General features: G+C 36.1%; 1 protein-coding gene across 1 annotated transcript in view; it reads left to right on the forward strand.

The window, feature by feature from the left end:
- LOC149784982 (protein rolling stone-like) overlaps window positions 1–23,525 on the forward strand; it is a 30,998-nt gene extending 7,473 nt beyond the window's left edge. The window contains exon 2 of the mRNA XM_089978651.1: window positions 19,694–23,525. Coding sequence (XP_089834777.1) covers window positions 19,694–20,515 — 822 coding nt within the window. The 3' untranslated portion in view covers window positions 20,516–23,525. The remainder of the gene's footprint in view (window positions 1–19,693) is intronic.
- Window positions 23,526–23,881: the final 356 nt, after the last annotated feature.

Here is a 23,881-nt window from a genome sequence, read left to right on the forward strand (position 1 = left end):
ACAATACAAATCAAATGGAGTTGGAGCTGGTACAAAACAAATAAAGTTACTCATACTGTATACTTATCTGCGACTTTTATCTTCCATCTTCTCATGTGAGTCTAGGCAAACACTTTGGAGTATCTCTTCATGTAATGATACGTGCATACATGTTCAATAATGAAACTTCCAATTTTTCTATTTCAAACATATACACGAGCAAGCATAACAGTTATTCATTGTTAAATCAGCTAATTAACTTCTAATAAATGATTTGATAATAATGGGAAAAATCGCAGAAGTTCTCAATTTATTCATGTAAAAATTAATTTTAACAGCCGTAATACCATTCATGTTGTCATTGCATAGTTATACTTTTCCGGGAGGAAAATACCCGACCGAGGGACCAAACTTCCGTCCTCCTATTAGAGTGAACCAGAATCTTCCAGAACACTGAACCAGTCCTTTTTTCTTTGCGAGAACCCCCAAAAAATCTCGGGCATGTATGATGGTTCTCTTCACAAATTTTTTCGTTCACCATATCGTTTACGTCAAGAAGATTAGCCGCCGCTTACGTTGCTCAACGAGCGAATTATTATCGTCTTGTATGCTGAATATTCTTTGTGAACGTGAGGACCATACCCTGATCGATTTTATTATTGTTTAAATAAGCTCACTGAGCCACTTGACAGTCTTTTTCATAGACAATTGTTCCCCATGCACGATGTACAACTTAACATTTTACTTTCCTTAATAAGGGTCCTAGTATTTTAAATTGGTTGTTTAATCTGTATTCAAATAACATTTTCTAAGTTGCAAGAGTAGGTAATTTATTTTAATTTTCCGATCCTTACCGTTTGCAATCTACGGATTCGCCTGTCAGGCATTTTATTCTTATGATCCATATAGTGAATTGTGACCTTTCTATACGTGGAAAGTAGGTCACACACCAATTTTCATTTAAATTATCTTTCAATCGTTTATCGAACTTGTGTTCTTTTTATTTTTAGTTTTGGATAGTCTTACAAAAGTTTTCTTTATAACTAGAAATCGTAACCTACTGTTTCTTTTCTAATATTTTTTAGTTCTCACTTACTGTTTTTAAGACTGGTCTTTTCCGTGAATAAATTATATTGGCCCAGACTTAGTCCACGCTGAACATGGTGCATACGATATTCGAAGAATTTTGTATATCAAATCTTCTTTCAGCATATTTATTTCAAGAACAATGTTTAAGTAACGTGTGGGGAAGTATGGCCACAAGAAATCTCCCTCAGACAGACGCCCTACTTGTTTTTTTTTGCCTGTGCGCACAATAAGAGGACATTTGTAGCTTTTGTTCTGACGAGATATGGGATCTCACGGAGAGTCGATGAACCTACAAAGCGAGGAAGAAAGCATCATCGTCTTCGTTAGAGTTCTCCAGGTTCTCTTTCTATGAGTTCCTCGGGTCTAAACGAGTCCGAAGAGCAGTTAGTGAGCCCCCCCACTCGCAAGGGGTAGCAGCATAGTTTATTCTCCCACAGCTCGGTAAGGGTTGATTGTGAGTAGCACCCTCTAACAAGGAGGTAGCAGCACCCCTTCAGTCACAGGAATCCCGTTGTTATCGTCGCCACCTAGTTCGCTGTCAAAAGAAGTGCTAAGATCCAAGTCAGTCCGAATATGGGATGGATCTTATTGCAGATATGAGTCACCTCTATATTCCTGGCCCGGTGAATACCGTTAAAGTCGCCTGTATGCTGCTGGCCCGGTGAATAACATTTCATCCCATGGCGGACTGGTAAAGTCGCCTGTATGATCCTGGCCCGGTGAATACCGTTTCATCCCATGGCGAATTGGTAAAGTCGCCTGTATGCTCCTGGCCCGGTGAATACCATTTCATCCCATGGCGGACTGGTAAAGTCCCCCTTGCCTAATATTTCTCTAAATCCCTACGAGAGGTGGGACTTTCTCTACGGGGAAGTGATTGGAACTGCGGGCCGTAAACCTACTTCGTCTTGCGAGATTGGATCTAAAACGGATGAAGGGGATATACCTTCTTCCTCAAAACTCTCTTGGCGGGCGCAGAAAGGCCCTAAACCATTAGCGGAGGAAATCGCTTTAAACGGTTTATTATCTACGCGGGACGAGTTTCCAGATAAAGTTTTTCCTCCCGCCGAGTTTCCCCTTAAGCAGAGAGACACTGGATCACGTAATAGTGCCTTCCAGGAGAGAGTGCTGGATGAAATTTTCCATTTTGTCCCTGTTGGAGCCAACGGGCTTGATGCGGTAATCCCTCCCTTCGGATCCACTACCCTTTCTCAAACTTATGTCAAGGAGGCAGAATCATGATCGTTCGATAAAGCTGTAAACCAGGTTTACCGCCTTTTGTCGAACTGTCTGTATCAGGTTCTGGTGACTCCAAAATTCCTTCTAATTTAGAGAAACTTTCTGGTGCAATCTCTCGACCAAATCTCTTGCTCCTTCCTCACTCAGTTACGATCAATGAGGTTTCTCAAAGGTTTAACAAGGGAGAACCTTTTGCTAGACACGTAGGGGGTCTGTCCCTCACTCTACTTTACGACACTGCGCAGTTGCTTCCAACTACAAGCTCCATATACCTTTCTGGCCCACTAAATCTCCCACTTTGAACGCCGTAGCCGCTCAAGAGGGTATTTCAAGTGGATATGGGCTCGCCTTCCAGTGTAAGCACTGGAATACTTAGAACAAAAGGCTAGGTCATTAGTGACCTCTTTATAGCGGCCTCGTTCAGCCTGCTTTGCTAAGTCAGTGAAGTACAGCGTTGATCATGCTAGAAAGGCCATACGTCTATTTTACCAAAAAATCAGATACTTCAATCTTCATATAGACATGCAATTGTATCTTTTCGATATTACTATGTTACCCATTTTACTATATGGACGTGTTTGGGGATGTGAAATTATCACAATCATTGAAAATTTGGATTTCGGATTTTTTAAGAAACATTCTAAACAGGAAAAGTGCTTCTGCTTACATGCTTTATTCAGAACTAGAACGATGGGATTTTGGATGTGTATTATCAATAGTAAATGGGATAAACTATCTAGACTCCTTTATCAAATACTTTTTTTTTACTAGGCCAAGGCTAAAGATAATAGTTATAAATGGATGCATGTCATACAGAACACTGATAACAGTTGGGAGACATGATTATATTATAAATGTATTAATAATCCAAAAGGAACAAAACGCATGTTAACAAACACTTGAAATACTTTAACATACATGAATGGCAAATGTCGATAATCTTATCAACCAAGAAAATATCTGACCAACGTGTTAATGAAGCACATATTGGTATGTCAAGAAATTGTTCAATATTGGTCACCATTTTACTGGATTAATGTAAGCCCATATTTTACGTTATGGTCTCCAATTTATGTTGCTTTGTTTCTTAAAGAGAGAATTAAAGGAAAGAAGGAAGGGAAGATGGATAAAAATAAAATAGGCATGAAGGTCGAATAAATTACACGTAAAGAAGGTCCTATACAAAATAATTCAGAGTACGTAAAATCCGGTGAATTATGTACACGGCTGAAAAATGAAGAGCCTGAATATCACTGATGATGGTACTGAGAGATTCAAATTTCGGATACGCCATTGCATAACTGAATATCACTGATGACGATAATGAGAGATCCATATTTTGGATACGTCAATGCAGAAACTTAATATCACTGATGATGATAATGAGAGATCCACATTTTGGATACGTCAATGCAGAGACTGAACATCACTGGTGATGATAATGAGAGATCCACATTTTGGATACGTAAATGCAGAGACTGAACATCACTGATGATGACACTGAGAGATCCACATTTCGGATACGTCAATGCAGATACTGAACATCACTGATGATGATAATGAGAGATCCACGTTCTGGATACGTCAATGCAGATACTGAACATCGCTGATGATGATAATGAGAGATCCACATTTCGGATACGTCAATGCAGATACTGAACATCACTGGTGATGATAATGAGAGATCAACATTCTGGACGTGTTGTAATTATCAAATAATTGTAATTAACACGCAGTAACCAAACCACAAGAATCCGATTAGTTATGATAACATATGTATCCATGCGTAATCGTCGTTTGCCAAAAGTCATCGATAAGCTTCGTTGCTCCTTGAGTGAATCGACGACCATGACTTTCCATGGGTTGTGTCTCCAATGTTGCACGATACCAATGATACACGATACCAATACAAAGTTACAAAAGCGATCTAATGTGTACAGTTCTTGCTAAAGTGGCAAACACATTATTCTTATAAAAATATAAAAATGTTTTAAATGAACTGTCTAAAACATTCAAATGCCTGAAAGTATCGTTCGATGGCGTGCGTGAGCGTGAATCAACCTATCAGTTTTATCCCAATGGATCCAGATCTCTCTCTCTCTCTCTCTGGATCTGTGATGGCAAAACTGATAGACACACTGACTAACTGAGAGAGAGGAAACAAAACATGATAGTTTTATTTCGCCAGGGATCAAATGATACAAATGCGTCTCCTTTACGCATTTAACCAGGGTGAGTGAAAACAGAATCGCACCAAAGGAGCAAATTAACAGTTTATTGTGAATAGCTTCAAGACATTCTATTGGGTGTGTAAAGATATTGTCATTCTTATATTCACTCTTAGTTTTATCGGAAATGCATGTGTGCGGGGGTGGGGTGATTGTTTTGTTGAGAGGCATGTAGTATAAATAAATACGTGTATATTATGGACACTCTTCAAGACTACAGTGGCTCCCTAGCTGAGCACCCGAATGCAAAGAAGACGTGTCCTTTGATTCCTGTTTTTGTGAAGTTGATAATGAAACACATCTTTTAATATTCAGCTGTTAACCATCTTCACGAGATCTTATTATATGGTTACGTTTTTTTTAAACTTCTAAAGAAAACAAAATATAAATCTTCTCATTAATACCAAATATAAAATGTATAGTTAAAAGCACAAATAAAATTCTAATTAAAACCAAATATAAAATTCTAATTAAAACCAAAATTAAACCTCAATTATTAAGATTGATGTCCTCCAGGCGGTTTCGATGGAATCGGTAGAACATGAATATTTATTTCCACGAAAAAGGGAAACTATTGTGAATTATAAGAAAGATTTTATAGAAGAGATGCGTTTATCTGAATAATTTTTATGGCCATTCCTTGTCCAGACGTACGGACAGTAATATGTATGCATGTCCCTTAATGGGTATGGTTGTGACTGGCACAGATTAAAGACACGGAGAGAAAATCTGAAGGAGACTGTCAGAAAGACTACAATATCATGTCTGACCACTTTGATCCATGTCTGGATTTAAGATAGCTCCAGCCAACATCATTTAGGACCACTTTGATCCATGCCTGGATTTGAGATAGCTCCAGTCAACATCATTTAGGACCATACTACCAATATAAACGTTATACCCACTTTAAGTCCCCATATAATTTTTTTTGAGTGTATACATGCAGATATGTCACTGTCTCAACAGCCCTCACAGATATCAGTCAATAGAACCATATTTTATCAACTGCCTTTCACAACGTTGTAAATAGAAAACTGCCACACTTATGTTCCCTAAAGTCAATAATCATTGATGTACCAAAGTTAGCTTGGCAACAAAAATATCATAAAAGTTAAAATATACCACTTGTTAAAATTCAATGTCAGCTGTTTTGATAACTAAATGATCTCTTGTTATTCCTGACAGATTCTGTGATTTTGTTTTATTCTTTTTCTTTTTCGCTTCAAATTTCTTCGAGAATTTGCTACCCAGTGGATTTTTCCCTTTAATTATCATTTTTGCTCATTTCGTGCATTGTTATTGATTGTTACATCAATATAGAACATTATTTCGAGTAGGTACTAGTTATTCATGCCCAGCGTCAATGTACGTTGACCTTCAAAACATTTCATACACTTTGATGTTACATTGTTCTGTAAAATTTGATAAATATTGATATTATCGTACTTAAGTGCGTCAGTTATCAATCTTCCATGTCATGCTTAAACTTGAACGACACCCAATACAACGACTACACACATATGTACTTTGGGTGGAATGCGTCATCTCCCAATGCAAAGACTGCACACATATGTGCTTTGGGTGGAATGCGTCATCTCCCAATGCAAAGACTACACACATGTGCTTTGGGTGGAATGCGTCGTCTCCCAATGCAAAGACTGCGCACATATGTGCTTTGGGTGGAATGCGTCATCTTCCAATGCAAAGACTGTACACATATGTGCTTTGGGTGGAATGCGTCATCTCCCAATGCAAAGACTGCGCACATATGTGCTTTGGGTGGAATGCTTCATCTCCCAATGCAAAGACTGTACACATATGTGCTTTGGGTGGAATGCGTCATCTCCCAATGCAAAGACTGCACACACATGTGCTTGGGTGGAATGCGTCATCTCCCAATGCAAAGACTGCACACATATGTGCTTTGGGTGGAATGCGTCATCTCCCAATGCAAAGACTGCACACATATGTGTTTTGGGTGGATTACAAGGGAATAAGATTAAGCTGCACGGTTTAAATTTTTTTATTTTAAATGGTCAGTTCCCAAACTGGATTTTTGTTCTTGAATTTTTCATTCACCATCATCTGACTTGGCACGAAAAGTACAAGTGAACAAATGTTGGATCAACAAAACCGCAGTTTGTATATTCTTTTATCAGAGATAACCTGCCATGTTGTCATTCACTGACATTGATAAATTGTTACCTATGACTTAAGCATAGCATGTTACAGGTATCTAAACACATTACATTGTGCACAAAGGATTTCATCACAAAGAAAATAGTTTTGTCAAAACCTTGGCATAAAATCGATTCATTGATTATACAATTTGTGCTTATCATGGCAGAAAAGTAAGTAAACATACATAAAAGTACATACGATCCAGCCTTTTGGAAGGAAAGGATTTTCTTTGAAAATAATATTTTACTTGTGAATATTACAAATCAGACAATTTCGTACAAACAAACAGAAGTAATTGGTTTTCATGTATTCTTGAAGAATGATGAAAATATATATATCGGATTCAAACGTTAGTAAAACATTACGTAAAGAAACATAATGCATTTTAATTTTTTTTAGAAGTGGTGAATAATGTACTCATTGTGTAATCAACGATTACACAACTGAGCTCTGTGAAACGTCTAGAAGTTTCCATTGGCTTAGTCGACCGCTCCGGTGGCCTAGTGGTTAGAGCGTCCGCCTCGGATGTGGGAGGTCATGGGTTCGATCCCCGGCCGAGTTATACCAAGGACTTATAAAAATTGTACTAACAGCTGCTTTGCTTGGCGCTCAGCATTAAGAGGTTAGTGATATGACTGAAAAATTGTTAAAGCTACGTTAAAAATCCAAATCACACACACACACACACACACACACACACACACACACACACACACACACACACACACATTGGACTAGTCTATCTGGCTAAGGTGTCAGTGACAAAACGTTGACCCCTAACGTTGGTATTTTGTGTGCAGATTTTTATCTTTTCATCTTCAGAATTTGTTTTTGATTGGCACTATATAGCCATAATTCTGCTTACCCTCTTTTAAACCTTAAAAACACACACACACACACACACACACACACACATACATACATACACATACATACATACACACATACACACACATACATACATGTACATACATACATACATACACACACAAACATACATACATACATGCATACATGCATGCATGCATACATACATACATGCACACACATACATACATACATACATACACACACATACATACATACATACATACATACATGGAGGAATGAACCCTCTAACAAGTCTGAAGATTTGGAAAAGAATTATTCTACCCTCGGTCCTATATGGATGTGAACTATGGTCAGGTATCACAAACTCAAATATAGAAGAACTTGAGTTATGCCAGAGATATGCAGCGCGACGTATGCAAGCTTTCGATAAATATTCGCCTACGGAGGCAACAAGTAGTACCTTAGGACTCTGGTCAATGGAAGCATACATAGATAGGATGAAATTGCTCCTTTTCAACCGATTATGTAAGGGCGATTGGACTTTTATCTGGAAAAAGATTTTAATTATGCGCCTATGTCAGTATCTGAACAACCCGCTAAAACAGACGGGATTTATACCTGATATTGACAAAATAACTAAGAAATATGGTATGGGAAATGTTCTTTTAGACTATGCAGAAAGTATACAAACTGAAGAAAAACTCATCTGGAATCGACATATTACTGATATTATCCAAAACCATGAAGAAACTACCTGGAGAGCAAATATGGAACTAAGGGATGATTTAATTCACTTCAGAAACATTCATTTGGACTTAAAACCAAGTAATATATGGTTTCTTGGGCGTAAATATCCATCCATGTTATGGCCTCTCTCTGAAGTAATGAAACTATATATCATGCCTGTTGGTAAAGTTATGGTATGCAAACTCTGTGGAAAAGAGACTGACGACAGAGCGAAACATCTTATTTTAGGCTGCGAAATGCTGCTTGAGGAACGAAATGTTTTCTTTGAGAGAGTGATTGACTCTTTAGAAGTGAGAGACGGGGTTAACTTATTCAATCAAGAAGACGATATATTGTTGGAGACACTTCTTGGAAGCAGGGTTGACTGCATGTCGTCTATTGACGATGACGTATCAGAAAGGCTCATGTTGGTGACCGCAAACAGCATAGCTTCATTCTACAATAAAATGTGTGCCCTACTATCAACTAACATGCCCTAACATGATATTAAAAGTAAGTAGTAAATTAACATTAAATATAAACAATTAAAGGCCAAAGTCTTCTTGTCAAATCCGCAAATTTTGTTGTCTGACAGCTGTTTGTGTGTGCGTTTATGTATTTGTTTATGTATTTGTTTCTGTTTATTTCCAAGAGATTTCTATATGGTTTTCTGTATTTATATATCTCATTTTGTAAACGCATTAGTTGACGATGTATATATCATGCTTGCGTTCTCGTCTATGATGTGTCTCATAATTCTATGATATGTATAATATGTATCTTAGCAACCTGATATACTCTTTGTTGTAGAGGTTGCTAAGTCATTTAGACAGTCAGTCATAGATAAATGCATGCACGCACGCATACGCGCAAACAAGTATATATATGCATAAATAAATGCGTCATATGAAGAAAAGAAACTACATATAGAATTACACTGTTATAAGTTTTACATTTCATTTTCGTTGCTATCTCGGACTTAATGTTAAGCACATAACACTATAGACGTATTAACTTTTCGAAATATTATCATCATCAAGCAACTGTTAAAAGATCAGTGCCATGCTCCGCCAAATGATTGCAGATCTGCATAATTGCAGGTATTGAGATATTTCGTTTTGTCAATACGGTAGCTGACAGAGTATTACAATTGTATTACTACTGTATCTTTGTCACTTTTCTGTACTATTTTATGATCTCGTATTATTCTGAATTTGTTTAATCTGATGTAATCTCTTTTTAAAGAGGAAATAAAGTCAGTCAGTCAGTCAGTCAGTCAGTCAGTCAGTCATGGATACATACATACATACACACACATACACACATACATACATACATACACACATATACACACATACATACATACACACACATACATACATACACACATACACACACACACAAACATACATACATACATAAATACATGCATTACGTTGTAAATGATTAGCCACTATAGCTGAGGCCTCGCACGAAGATAACGCACCATATGTATGTATGTATGTATGTATGTATGTATGTATGTATGTATGCCACTAGGCAATTTTTACAGAAGAAATTTCTAAGAAATTAAGAAATAGAAACGTGAGCAGTGGGAACAAAGTCATGTTTAGCTGCCTATTTCACACACTATAATGGGTGTAGATAGCGAGCACCAGTGGAGGAAAAGCGATAGCGAGATAACAAGCTTAAACGAAGATGGCCTTAGTGAACTGGGTATCGATAAGTGTGTGCATGTGTGTGTGCGTGTGTTTGTGATATGGATTTTTAACGTCACTTTAACAATTTTTAAGTCATATTGCTACGATGTTTGCAGTGTGGCAGTTTATAGGATGTCTATCTCTGTGACATGCCATAGACATGTAGCATCATGTCCGCCCTGGTCACATTATTCTGAAACCAGACCGACCAGTCCTAACACTAGCATCTTAATGCTTGGCGCGAAGCGAAGTAGCTTCTAGTATCGTTTTTATAAGTCATTTGGTATGAAATTGTTAAATCTACGTTAAAAATCCAAATCACACACACACACACACACACACACACATATCTGTTTTACTACCAGTCTTGCGTATAAGAATTAGTGAGCATTTACACAAGTAACTAAGTTTTATTTATATGTCGTATAAGAATCACAAAGTCCGCAGGTACACACGTTTCTTGTTCTTGAATCGTCACCAATTCACTAAATAAATGGCAACATAATAAAAAAATAGTTAACTCCTCATCAGCAGTAAAGAAATAACAAAAGATATAAAACATCATAATCCAAGTGATATTAAACCTGATCAATATTTGGCGGTGATAATACCTAGATTACAGCCAAATATCGTGATCATATCTGCTACGTTTTATTTCTTTAATATGAAGGTCATTGTAGTGGCAAATAAATAAGTTGTAAGCAATTTAAGAAGAAAGCTTTTTATAGATAAAATATTTTTTTATAGTAGTGATGATATTATTAGTCTAAATGATTATAAAATGTTATGATATTTAAAAATTTGCACTTAGCAACAGCTGTGAGAACAAATATAACAGAATAGTGAATGAAAAACCACGAACGTTAAGATCAGGAGCAGATAAAGCACAGAATACTGGTACTGAGGCTGTATAGTTTACAATATATGAACCATGCGTACAATACAGGACTGAAGCTGAACAGTTTATATTTGAACCATGCGTAGAATACTGGTACTGAGGCTGTACACTTTATAATATATCAACCATGCGTAGAACACAGAAATGAGGTTGTACAGTTTATAATATATGACCATGCGTATAATACAGGACTGAATTTATACAGTTTATAACATATGAACCATGCGTATAATACAGGAATGAAGCTGTAGATTTTATAATATATGGACCATGCGTAGAACACAGGACTGAAACTGTGCAGTTTATAATATATGGACCATGCGTAGAATACAGGACTGAAACTGTGCAGTTTATAATATATGGACCATGCGTAGAATACAGGACTGAAACTGCAGTTTATAATATATGGACCATGCGTAGAATACAGGACTGAAAATGTGCAGTTTATAATTTATGGACCATGCGTAGAATACAGGACGGAAAATGTGCAGTTTATAATTTATGGTAAGAATTTCAAGATACCACTTGAGTTCTAAAGAGTAACAGATAATTATCCACCTATTATTGCATGCTTCCTCGGAATTCAAGATTTGCATCAGAGAAAGCATCTGCTACGATGGTGCTACAAACACTCTCTCTCTCTCTTCTTTTCTTTTATGACTATTACAGTAGAGAGAGAGAGATGTTGCTGTTAATAAAACCTTAACAAATGTAAATAATCTGAGTCATTTAGAATGAGCGTAAAAAGAGAATTTCTATTCTCTAAAAGAAAGAAAGTTCATGAAATTTATTTAGCACAGCAAAGATGAAATAGCGATCACTTTAGACGGTTTACCGACCTGTTTTATTCCCAGGGTTATAAAACGGAGAAATATTTTTTTTTAATAAAAAAGGTACACTGGTATTAGTAATACTAGTTTACTTTAAAGTGTACATAACAAATTATCTGCAACTATTTTCAACTATTAATTTATGTTGTAATGGAGATAATTTAGACAAATGTGAGGTTAATTCAGACAAATCGGAGGCTAATTCACATAAATCTGAGGTTAATTCAGACAAATTTGAGGCTAATTCAGACAAATCTGAGTCAAATCTTTCAGGTGATAGTGAATAGCCTTTCAAACACGCATGAAAGAGAATTTCTAAATCAACTTCCAAAATTCTACCAATTCTTCGTCATCACCATCCTCCCAATGCATTACATTTTCCTTAATATGTGCTGTCTGTTGTTTTCTTCCCCAGCTGGGGCCCCGAGTGGCCGAGCGGTCTAACGCGCTCTCCGTTACGGATCACTGCCATCTCACCTCTGTCTGCGTAGGTTCGAGTCTCGGATTCGGCCAATGTGGGTATGTGAGAAAGCATGCCAGTAGCTTCTCGAGGGTCGGTGGTTCTTTCCGGGGATTTCCCGCCATGTATAGCCTATCGTGTGCTGAAAAATGGCGTTAAACACTACAACAACATCTTCCCCAGCTAAAGATATTTAAAGGCATTGGTTTGCCTGTTTCCAACAATGTAATTTGTCTGCGTTTAAACAAGCAAGACGCGATTTCAGTCGTGCGTTCCTACATTATTTATCATTACGAACGCCTTGTTCACCTTTATCTCTAAAGTAAAACGCATGGTTTGCTTGTGCGTATCTGGATCAAGTCATACTTATTCCGCCAGTTCTTCTTGATCCAACCATTACAAGTATATTGTAAAATATTTATAACTCAAATTCAACACCATTTGTCTTTAAACTCGCATTATGTACTACCGAATGTCTGCTAAATAATTTCCTGGACCTACCTTGTAGTTATTTATGCATGCTGATCTAAATTCAACAAAAATAATGTATATATTTAGTGTATATTTTTTATCGCCGTAATCATGAAGACCTCCAACAAAACAATTTTGATTGAAGGGTTTCATAACATTTGTAGCGTTTTCATTATCATCTTTGCAAATGCAAGATCCGGTAAACGTTTTTAAAATAAGTTTTTACTTTTAAGTACCTAAGTATCATTCAGCTTTTCAAAGGAATTTCATATATACAGATAACGATAGGTCCATTTCCTTAAATATTTTGACAATTAATTATACAACAGGTGCCAAAATTACTTCTTGTTTCTGTAAATTTACCATCGCTTAAATCAATCGCAAGTTGCTACAAAGATAATTCCAACAAAACGAAAGCCATAAGTAAGCAAATCTAGTTGATTCTTTTATGACACTTCATATTCTATCTTTTGCAGACTTCATCACTTTAATAACAATATATATATATATATATATATATATATATATATATATATATATATATATATATATATATATATATATATATATATATATATATATATATATTTGCCATCATGTTTATTAAAATAGTACTACTGCATGAAATGAAAAAAAAATAAAAAATGCCAGGAATTCAAAAGGAGCGTTTTCCATCTAACAACACAACTTTCTGCCTTATAAATTAGGTGACAAACATTTGGACTTAACAAATACAATCTATGTCAAACTGAATTGAGAAGTGTTGACGGCTGTTGGGGCTTTTATAAAATGCGTACGGAAATAATGAATACAGAGTCGAACAATGTGGCTGTTACAGTAGAAGCTCATGTTTCCATGCAAAAAGAAGAAAAGCGAGAAATCCGCATCTTCAGATGGTATTAGTTTGATCAAGAAGACGGAGAAGGAAGAAATATAAGACAGCACAATAGATAGTATGGAGTTAGATGCTTCCAGCTTTCATTTATCTATTTATTTTATTTATTTATTTAACTATTTATTTATTTAATGTAAATGCGGATGGTGGTTCTCGTACCAAGATATCAGTCTTCAAAATCGTATTTTTATAGATCACAAAGAATCTCATAACGCCATTTTAAAATAATTGAAAATTCAGTGGGATAGCCATTGTTGATAGGTAATAGTACGCCGTACATATCTACTTGCATAAATAAATTTGTCTTGTTATTCCTAGCAAGTGTATACATGCTAATTTGATGGTCTACATGCTAAGAGGCCGGGGCTACGTTCTCGGGGATAGGTCCCAGTCAGAAAAATATCGGCACTTGGGTTAATTATTAAAAAAAAAAAAATGACAGCTCTAATTTCTCTGACATGTAAAATCACCCCACTCCCTAACTCCAAACAAGGAGTGTGATCAAAATTCGAAAAGGTATAATCTACACATATAAGACTACCTTTGACCCAAGTTTCGCGCGTCTTTCTCTAACAGTTTTTGGAGAGTTCATTGACATTACACACATACGACTGTACGGACAGTGTCCTAAAATCCTCGCTTCTTTGAAAGCGCACTGATGGCAAATACCCTGAGTATGAAACACAAGGTAATTACGTGCCCAATACAGATTTTATTGGTGTTGTTGTTGTTGGTTTTAATGTATCTTGTAATACATTTTTGGTTATGTCATGCACTAATAGTTAATGGTATGTTTTGGACCGTTTGGTTTAAACCGGTTTTTATGGTGGCCACTGCCTCTATATCCATGACATTTTCCCAAGGTAAAAAGCCACACGTGTATGTGCAACCCACGGATTATAAAAAGTAAAAAGTGAAAGTGACCAAATAAGAGAACAGATTCATGGGGTGTTGAGTCTTTTTTCCTATATTAGTAACCAACAAAACGCATATTATCACACAACACTGGTAAGCGTCTTCGAGACTGTGACATGATAAATTGTTTTATACGATTTTTGTTGTCTATCAATCCGCTACGACCCAATTCCTTATCTGTGCTCGGAGTTGCCGAACTCGAACTCGGCCATGCTAATTATTGTATCCTCTAACCATATTGAGAGAACTTTGTGCTGCCGCGAGAGGTTCTGAATAAATACGTGTTCGTGAATATGATCATATCGAAATTAATTTGCTTGGAACACCATACACACCGGTTACTAGCCATATAGCCTCGACAATAATTCCGATTGGTGTGCCTATGATGGTTGTTGTTGCCGTGATTACGGTCACACCAAAACCAATAGTTGTTGTCGCGGCAAGACCATACATAGCACCTATGACTAAACACATGGGTTTGTATTTCAAGATCAACGCGGTTCTCTTGTTGATTTAATTTTACAGTTGTCGCTTCCTTTTGATTATTTTTTCAGGTTGGTAACGCTGAGGATCCATTATAGTTCTTTTAATAATAATGTAATCGCGTAGTATAATTGCACGTCAGACACACCCTGTCCAAAGTCATCATGTCCAGGTGCAACAAACATACAAACACAAACAAATGCGCACACACACGCACACACACACACACACACACAGACACACACACATTCGACCAAATACCCTTTTTTACCGGCACAATTGTCATACAATCACGCATTAAATCCCTGCCAGAAGAACATTTAAGTTATCAACATTCTACATTAATGGGGCCCAGCATTACGTTCATTAAAATATATACTGCTTTCACCCGTGTCTGGTGCATGAAACAATCGCTTTCAACTTTGCACAATAAATGTCACCCGATCACGTGCGCCTTTAACGAATAATAATCGAGATCTTTTTTGTCTCAATTTTAGTTAATGTTTGTATAAAATATTAATTGGAAAAGGTAATCGGGTTGGATGCAGCAGTGAATTCTGCTTCATCGTTTAGAAACAATCCCTGCATAATTTCTCATCTGGTGGTGCAGTCGATGATTATGCGCTTTCGCGTGCTAATGCAACGATTCCAACTTAGCTTCGAGTTGGTATTATTAAATAAAAGGTGGCCCCAACGGTTGACTTTTAGTTGACTGTTAATTAGTTGACTGTTAATAAAATTATGTCAATGTATATGATAGTTTGTTAACACCGTTTTAAAGCAGATATTCTTCGACAAGTGTAACGAAACTGCTATCAATGTTAGTATCTTTTGGTAGATTATTGTCAGTATATTCTGCTACTTCATCACCGCAGTCAGAATCTAGTGCGTATATAATGATAATGTAATCTTAAATACAAAGGTGTTCAAAAGCAGCTGAGTACCCTTCCTGATAAATATTGCATCATTCGACCTGAATTTCATCTCCGGTGACTAATGATGTTGATAATGCAAATGTATAAAATTCGAAACTGCTCGGTTTCTCAGTGCGTGACATTAGTGTTGCACATTCATGACCAAAATATCACTTATCATTCATCAACATTCACACTCGACCCCACGAGCCTTTAGTTCAAGTTATGACAAACAATTATGATCCGAACACGCGCACTTTTAAGATGTGACGTTTACTTCTATCAAAACCATTTGCAATAGAAACCGAATACAATTCGGTAATTTGCTAAAGTTGCGTCTGTGTTTTACCTCTCCTTCTTAAATTAATATTCGTTGAATTCAACTCGATGATGTTACTGCACGCGATGATGGGGTCACATATGTGATTTGTTCATCCCCATATTATTGTATGCCCTCATTAATGGTATAAACAGTCTTTAATAAACGCAACCGATATAATGGGTCCATTGATCAACCGTTTTCAGTAATTTCAGACAGGTTCTTAACCCGATAGCAATAACTTGCATGTCTACGTTAGACGTTTGTAATTTACCAGTAGGATGTAGAAAAATCACATGCTGATCAGGGTCAACATCAACAACAATCCGACCAGTAAACTTGTCATATCCGTTTTGTTTGTAAACCTGCCTAGATCCACATTATCACCGCGTTTTGTAATTGAAATAAAATATAATATTAAACATACTGTTATGTGAAATCAACAAGTGTTGGTTGAGTTTGTCTTGAGAAAGTTTTGCTTCCCAAAAATACATGCAACGCTTTAACAACAAGATGGCCGCGTACTGGCCGGCAACAAAGTTTGTATCAGTTATAATTGAATGAAATAATGGTAGACGAAATCATGTCTACGTCTAGGTAAATAGTCACTAAATTCAAGTGGTAGTGCAAGTCCATATGAGTCAAAATACGGTAAATTATTAGGTTTCCCCACATATGCAACTTAATGAGTGCCAGGTCCTGTTGTCAAATCCAAATTAACAATACTGGTTTCACGTGTTTGTGGTACCATCGCACCATCAATGCAAGTTCATTTCGCATCAAAACACAACGAAAACGCTTGACCGATTTTATCATCAAGAGTAAACCAAAATAATTTAATTATAATTGCTTCATCGACCTTCTTGACATTTTTAGATTTTTTCAACGGTGTTAACATCGTCGGGTATTTTTGGGAACAATGATGCAAGATAATATTCTCGAACAGATCCACATGGTCCGCAAAGGCGATTATGTTATTTGACTCCGATGCCACATTTACGACATGGTCACTCATCTGTACCAACACATAATACCAGCAAATGTGATTTTCAGTTTTTATCATGATATGTTCTGCCACATTGTTCATATTTTCCCATGCATACGCCATTACACGTATTATTTCCTAATGACATTGAATTTCTTATATGTTTACAGATTTCATGTCTATGATAAAAATCATCTGTGGTTTTTCATCACATACGTTTTTAATTGAGGGTGCTTTAACCTCTGCTGTAAGCAAATATAAAGGGCATTAAAATAATTTGTTCTCCAGGCACCATCTCATATAATCAAAAGCATTTACCCTTGGTGATCTTCTATACTCAGGCTACATTCACTTGATGTTTAAAAATGACCCACGTCATCTTCATCATATGTACTTAGCGTTTGTTCCTTTATTTTTTCTTGCACAATATTGAATAATGACTTGTCGGATTTTTTTTCTGTTTACCATGCTCATTTCGTTGTTGTTCTAAAATAATTTCTAAGTCAGGTAATTGAAGAAAATGTTCCGAAACGCATATAATATCTATAGGGCCTCTTTGATAAATATGTGTGATGTATTCATAAGAAACAGCGATTTAATCTTTTCTTGCAACTTTTTTTTATACTCAAACCATCTGGCAAAATTATACCGCGTTTAGATATTTCCATATATTTTTCAAAATACTATACGCATCTGTCTGTGAATTTTCGTCATTATTTACTATGGCAAGTCTTTAATGTAATAATATTCCCTGCCGGTACAAAATATTTTCTGCTGGTATAGCCACAATCAATAATATAGACCTGACTGAAAACTTCACCACGCAGGTCATTCTCATATTAAAAATAGTGTCCACCATAGTAGTGTCGTAAAGGGTATTTTGTTGGTTGCTGATATAGGTAACAGTCTCGATACCCCATGATTCTGTTCTATTGCTTGGTCACTCTCACTTTTCATTGATTATAATCATTTGGTTACACATATACTTCTGGCTTTTTATCCATGTGCAAAAGTCATAGGTTATAGTGTCAGTGACCTATTAAGAAAAAAATGATTTAAAACAAACGATCCAAAACATAAAAGTAATTACCACTACCAAAAATAAGGAAATGGGAGCTAAGAGTGCTTTCCAAGGACACAGTGAGGCAGCTGAACCGGAATGGCGTGGGCGGGTATCGAGCCCACTACCCTTGAATACGAGTATCACGATCTACCAACTGGAACATCGCAGCTCCCGGAGAACAACACATCATACACATTGTAAAAGGTCCTGTTCTCGGATTTGTTCATATGTTGGATAGACAAACTTTCTTTCCACATCTTATATCTATTATTGATTCTTTAAATTAATATTTTGTTAACTCGAATTAATACCTTTCCCTTTAGAAAACAAATTCTTTTCCCCAAATTACCATTTTGTCTTGTCACCAATAATATTTTGTTCTCTTAAATCAGCTGTTAGTTCGAAATTGTTTTCTCAAATTAATGTTTTGCGTTCGCTTAAATTAGTGTTTAGTGTCCTCATTGTAAAACAATGTTCTCTCTTGTTATTATACCCACACGATATTATTTCTTCCCTCCAATGGATAACTCGTTCCTTAAAGTAAGCATACATTTCCCGTAAATTAACAAATCGTTCCAGTTATTATTTCTTAGTATGGTTAATCCCAGGAAACAAATTCTAAATCTGAGGAACGAAAATGTAATTTGAGGAAGAAAAAAAGAGAGACAATATTGTGAATTTAAAGAAACAAAGTGTTAATTTAAAGGGACGAACTGTAAATTTAGGTGAAAGAATTGTTGTTTTGAGGGAAAATAATAACTTCAGGGAAAGAATTTAGAATTTCAGGGAACAAATTAATAATTTAAGGGAATGCAATTTTAATTTGATGGAACTCATTATTAATTTAAAATAAGAAATTAAAATGAGTATACAAAATAAAACTTCAGGGACCAACATAATATTTTACACTTCGTGCCTTTCTAATGCTCCAAATACAAAATCGTTAAATGTGCGAGTTATTTCTGGTTTAGTGACTCTAACGCTACCTGCACATACAGCGGTCTATACTAAACATCTCCAAATATCATTCGTTCAAATAGATTCTATTCTACTAATTCAGCGTGCCGTTTCGGACCGTTCACATTGGGTTTCTGGTCGTACCGTTTCGTCTTCGTACAGTTTCTGACCGTTTTTGTGCCGCACAGTAACGTATGTATACCGTATCGACTTCGTATAGTTTGTAGTGTTGCCAAAAAAAAAAAAAAAACAACCAAAAAACCTATACAAACACTGTTGATTGCGCATGTGAACAAAGGGATTTGCAGACTGGTTATGCGTCTCAAACGACTTTGTTAATAAGCAACAATTCTCATATGGAAAAATATTGCTTCATTACTGCTTTATTATGTCCAACAATAACAGTGTTACGAAAATATATTGTTACCCTTTTCCTCTCATCCGCCCGCAACGAGTTTGGATCATTTCATGTATCGTGGTGGGCATCTGAGTTTCAGGAATTCATTTATATTTTCTTTCTCTTTTTCCAGTGGCGATGGAACCCGTGGATATTTATTGTGTATCGGCTTTTGGCGGCTTTCTACAGTACAGGTAGCTTGATTGCTGTGATAGTAACGTCTATTCGCGAGCCAGGCGATCACAACATCATGGTATACCTGACCATCTGGACCTATTTACTCCTCACCCTGTACTTTGTGCTGGCCGCTATCCTGGCTCTATTTTGCCATATGTACAAGGATACTCATAGAAACGAAGTTTGTAACTTGCATTCGTCTCATATAAAAACGGGTCCGTTGGATAATAAGTCATTTATAATAGAAGAGGCTGCGTTAAATACTTGTTCCGGTCAAGCAGATGTTCGAATTGTCTCCAAGGATCCAATAATTAATAGCACCTTGAGTATCAGCTCATCGTTTAAGCTACCATGGTACATGAAACTTACATGGCTTCTTGCAAACGTCGTCTATGATTTTTCCATCATCGTCACCATCATCTACTTCAGCGCTATATATCCCACTCTTGGGATGGCAGGAACAAATATAAACGATCTGAATATGCACGCATTCAACACCTTACTCGTACTGATAGATTCGGTAGTCGTTGCACGACCCGTGCGACTGCTCCACTTTGTTGACGCTGTAATATACGGACTGTTGTACTGTGCATTTAGTGTTATTTATTGGAGTGCTGATAAGACTCGTAACGTATTGTACAAAAATGTATTAGATTGGAATCAGCCAGGAATAGCCATTGGCGTGATGGCTGGAATTGCAATTGTAATCATTCCAATTTTACATTTTATGCACTTTCTTATATTCAGACTTCGTCTTTACTTGTCAGAAAGGTTGTGATTAGCAATATCCTAGTCGTATTAACTCAGACCGCTACAACAGCACTAACTATTAAAGATATAAGAAGAGGAAGAGGATTATGACCTAACGGTACTTATTATATAGAAATATGGGAACCAGTCTAAAATTTACTCTGCACAATCGCTCTAAGTTAGCACATCCACTTAAGAGAGCTTATTTTATTTCTAAGTGACAAAAATAGAGACAATGTTAAATTGATGCAAATTGTACGTTTTACTGACTTGACTTTGGAACATTTTGTACTGCAATTAGTACCTGATTATTCACCTGCGGAATTAAAAACACGTTTGAAACATATGAAGAAAAAAATTGCATCAGCTTATATAGTTTTCTTCACGCAGGAGATTGCATCAAAGATGAGTCCATACTGAGAACTGTAACTTTGCATCAAGGACGAGCCTATACTGAGAGATGTAAGTTTGCATCAATGATGGTATATACTGAGATATGTATGTTTGCATCAAAGACGAGTCTATACTAAAAGATATATGTTTGCATCAAGGATGAGTCTATAATGAGATATGTATGTTTGCATCAAAGGCGAGTCTCTACTGAGAGATTAAGTTTGCATTATGGTTGAGTCAATACTGAGAGATGTAAGTTTACATCAAGAGTGAGTCAATACTGAGAAACATAAGTTTGTATCAAGAATGAGTCGTCACTGAGACATGAAGTTTGCGTAAAGGATGAATCAATACTAAAAGATGTGAGCTTGCATCAAGGATGAATCTATACTGAGAAAAATAAGTTTGCACCAAGGACGAGTCTATACTGCGTTTGCATGAAGGATGAGTTTTTACTGAGACATGAAGTTTGCATTAAAGATGAGTCACTTCTGATAGATGTGTGCTTGCATGAAGGATGAGTGAGTGAGAGATAGGAAGCTTGCATCAAGGATGAATCTATACTGAGAGTTGGCGACAGAAGAATTATGGTAACAAACCTAGTGCATGTGCTATTTTTTATGTATCCGTCTAGCTTTGCTAGAATCTAGTGATTAATTGTTTGATGATAGAGAATCGGAGTCGGGAAGATATTTTTTCAAAATGATGTAATCAGTCATTTATTACGTACAGGTGTCATTCAAGGTGAATTGTATTCACGGGCCTTTACGATAGCTTGGATACATTTTGTAAAATGGCCCCAGTCAGGTTTCTTAAAATATGGAATTTTAGAGACATTCTCTCGTATAAGTGCTAAGTAATTTAAGAGAGTAATATTTTTGTGCATTAGGTGTTTGGGTCCTATTTCGTAGTACGTACCAGCATTAATTAGAGTCTCGTGAATTGAGGATTTTGGAAATAGGAAACATCGACATCAGTCCTAACTCGTGCAGTGCGTTCGACATTATTTCTTCACTCGGTCTTTATGTGAACTTATACTAGCATTTTTAGACCCCTGGCATGTTACAATAGGATAATACCTGGCACGTTACAATAGGATAATACCTGGCATGTTACAATAGTATTTATGCTGGGGCATAATCCCGGTTGTCTCAAGAACTTAGTCGGGTTTGCGGTTGGGTGAATTCCATAACGATTGATCTTTGGGACATGTTGCAAAAAATGTGATGATAGACAAAAGGAGTCACTCATAATCTGAAACAAGAAAAATGTATATTATCTGCCTACATTTTACTAACGGACTGATCGTCTGAGCGGGGTGGGTGGGGTGAAAAATGTTGATGTTTATCACAATTTACTTTCCTTCTCGACGTATCAGACGTCCTGATATGTTTATTTATCCTCTGTTTTAGTTTTATCTAAGACCTTTAAAAAATAATATCTAACTGGTGTTCATATAGCTTGCTACAATACAATTTCACTAAAAATTATATGCTCTTCATTTGGTTTGATGTTGAACGTTGACAAGTTAACATTGATTGGCCAGGGGTCATTTGATTCGAAGTCAAAAGTACAATTTGCTTCAGGTAATTGGAGAATTATATAGGAAAAAGTATTATATAAGGCATTTTTCTTCAAATTTCGTCGGGGTGGGGAGGGTAAGAATGTGATGGATGGTGGTGACGAGTCTGCTCCAAATTATATATATATATATATATATATATATATATATATATATATATAAACCTTTCCAAATTAAAGTAAACTTGTGCTCGTGAAAGAAAGATATAAGGGAAAAATGTTAAAATGTGTTGGGTTTTTTTAAGATAAGAATTTGGTATACAAACCGTGATCTTTTCAAACGTTTGAGATTAGTTCTGGTGGCACATCATGAAAAGTGTCTCAAATGAGTTTACATAAAAACTATCTCACAGGGTGGAAGTCGATACACTCAACATTAACGTGCTCCACTTTCAGTGGCAATAGATGGGCATACATTCAGGTCGAAGTTCACCTTTCAGGTAGTACACAGGGAATGGGTCCTTGAATCAGTTACCATAAAACTTAATTAATGTTAATACGTTATAAATCAATGAAATCAGCTTTGCAAGACAGGCGATACGAAGCAGCATTTTGAACCTCTTGCTGCTGAACAGGGGGGCATTCTGGTCTGCACCTGATAATATAACATCGAAACAAAAGCCCTTATGCTATTTTCCCAGTTGAACATTAAACATAGGATAATTTGTTGTCACCTATAATACACAGATTGATATTTATGAAATTTATAATCAAAGAAAACTAAATCCATTGACTTGCCAATGAGTGCATCTCAGAATATTTAGTACTCCATGATTGATGCCTCCACCAGGAGGCTGGTTCTCTGGCTGTAATATAATAAATGGACTGTTATATTGATTGAACAATATTTACTTTTTTCTTCATTTTATTGTGTATTGACAACCTCAAACACCAAGAATATAATTTACTATTTTTTGGGAGATATTTGAAGTACACAAACTGATAAATATCGACGTTTATGTAATGCCGATAGACGATATGAATAAATGTTTCATTTAAAAACTGTTTACCGTGCTCATATATTATATATATGTAGATAACTTAATAAATGCAGTGATTTGAAACGTTGTCTCGTGTTTTATTCAATTTTCTGTATCTGTCATACTTATGTACATGTATGAAATATGTACCTATTGACATTATGTAATAAGGGGTATCAAATTACCCCCCACCCCCCAGTTTTCATCAGTATATGTTACAAAGACGATATTTTGAATGCCTAAATTGTTTTTGATGAGAACATTCGTTTTAATGAATCAAATTAAGAAGTGACTATCATAGGTTCCTTTTGCTATGCATCACATGAGACATGAATGAATGTAGGGGTTTGCAATCATGGGCCAAAAGTACGTTCTGGACAGACTGTCAGGTGATACTAATTCCGTTTTTTATGTAAAGAAATAAAATAAACAATGCATAC

Source organism: Sinohyriopsis cumingii, chromosome 13 (assembly GCF_028554795.1).
Source record: "Sinohyriopsis cumingii isolate HCF-2022 chromosome 13, ASM2855479v2, whole genome shotgun sequence".
In the NCBI taxonomy this organism is placed as follows: domain Eukaryota; kingdom Metazoa; phylum Mollusca; class Bivalvia; order Unionida; family Unionidae; genus Sinohyriopsis; species Sinohyriopsis cumingii.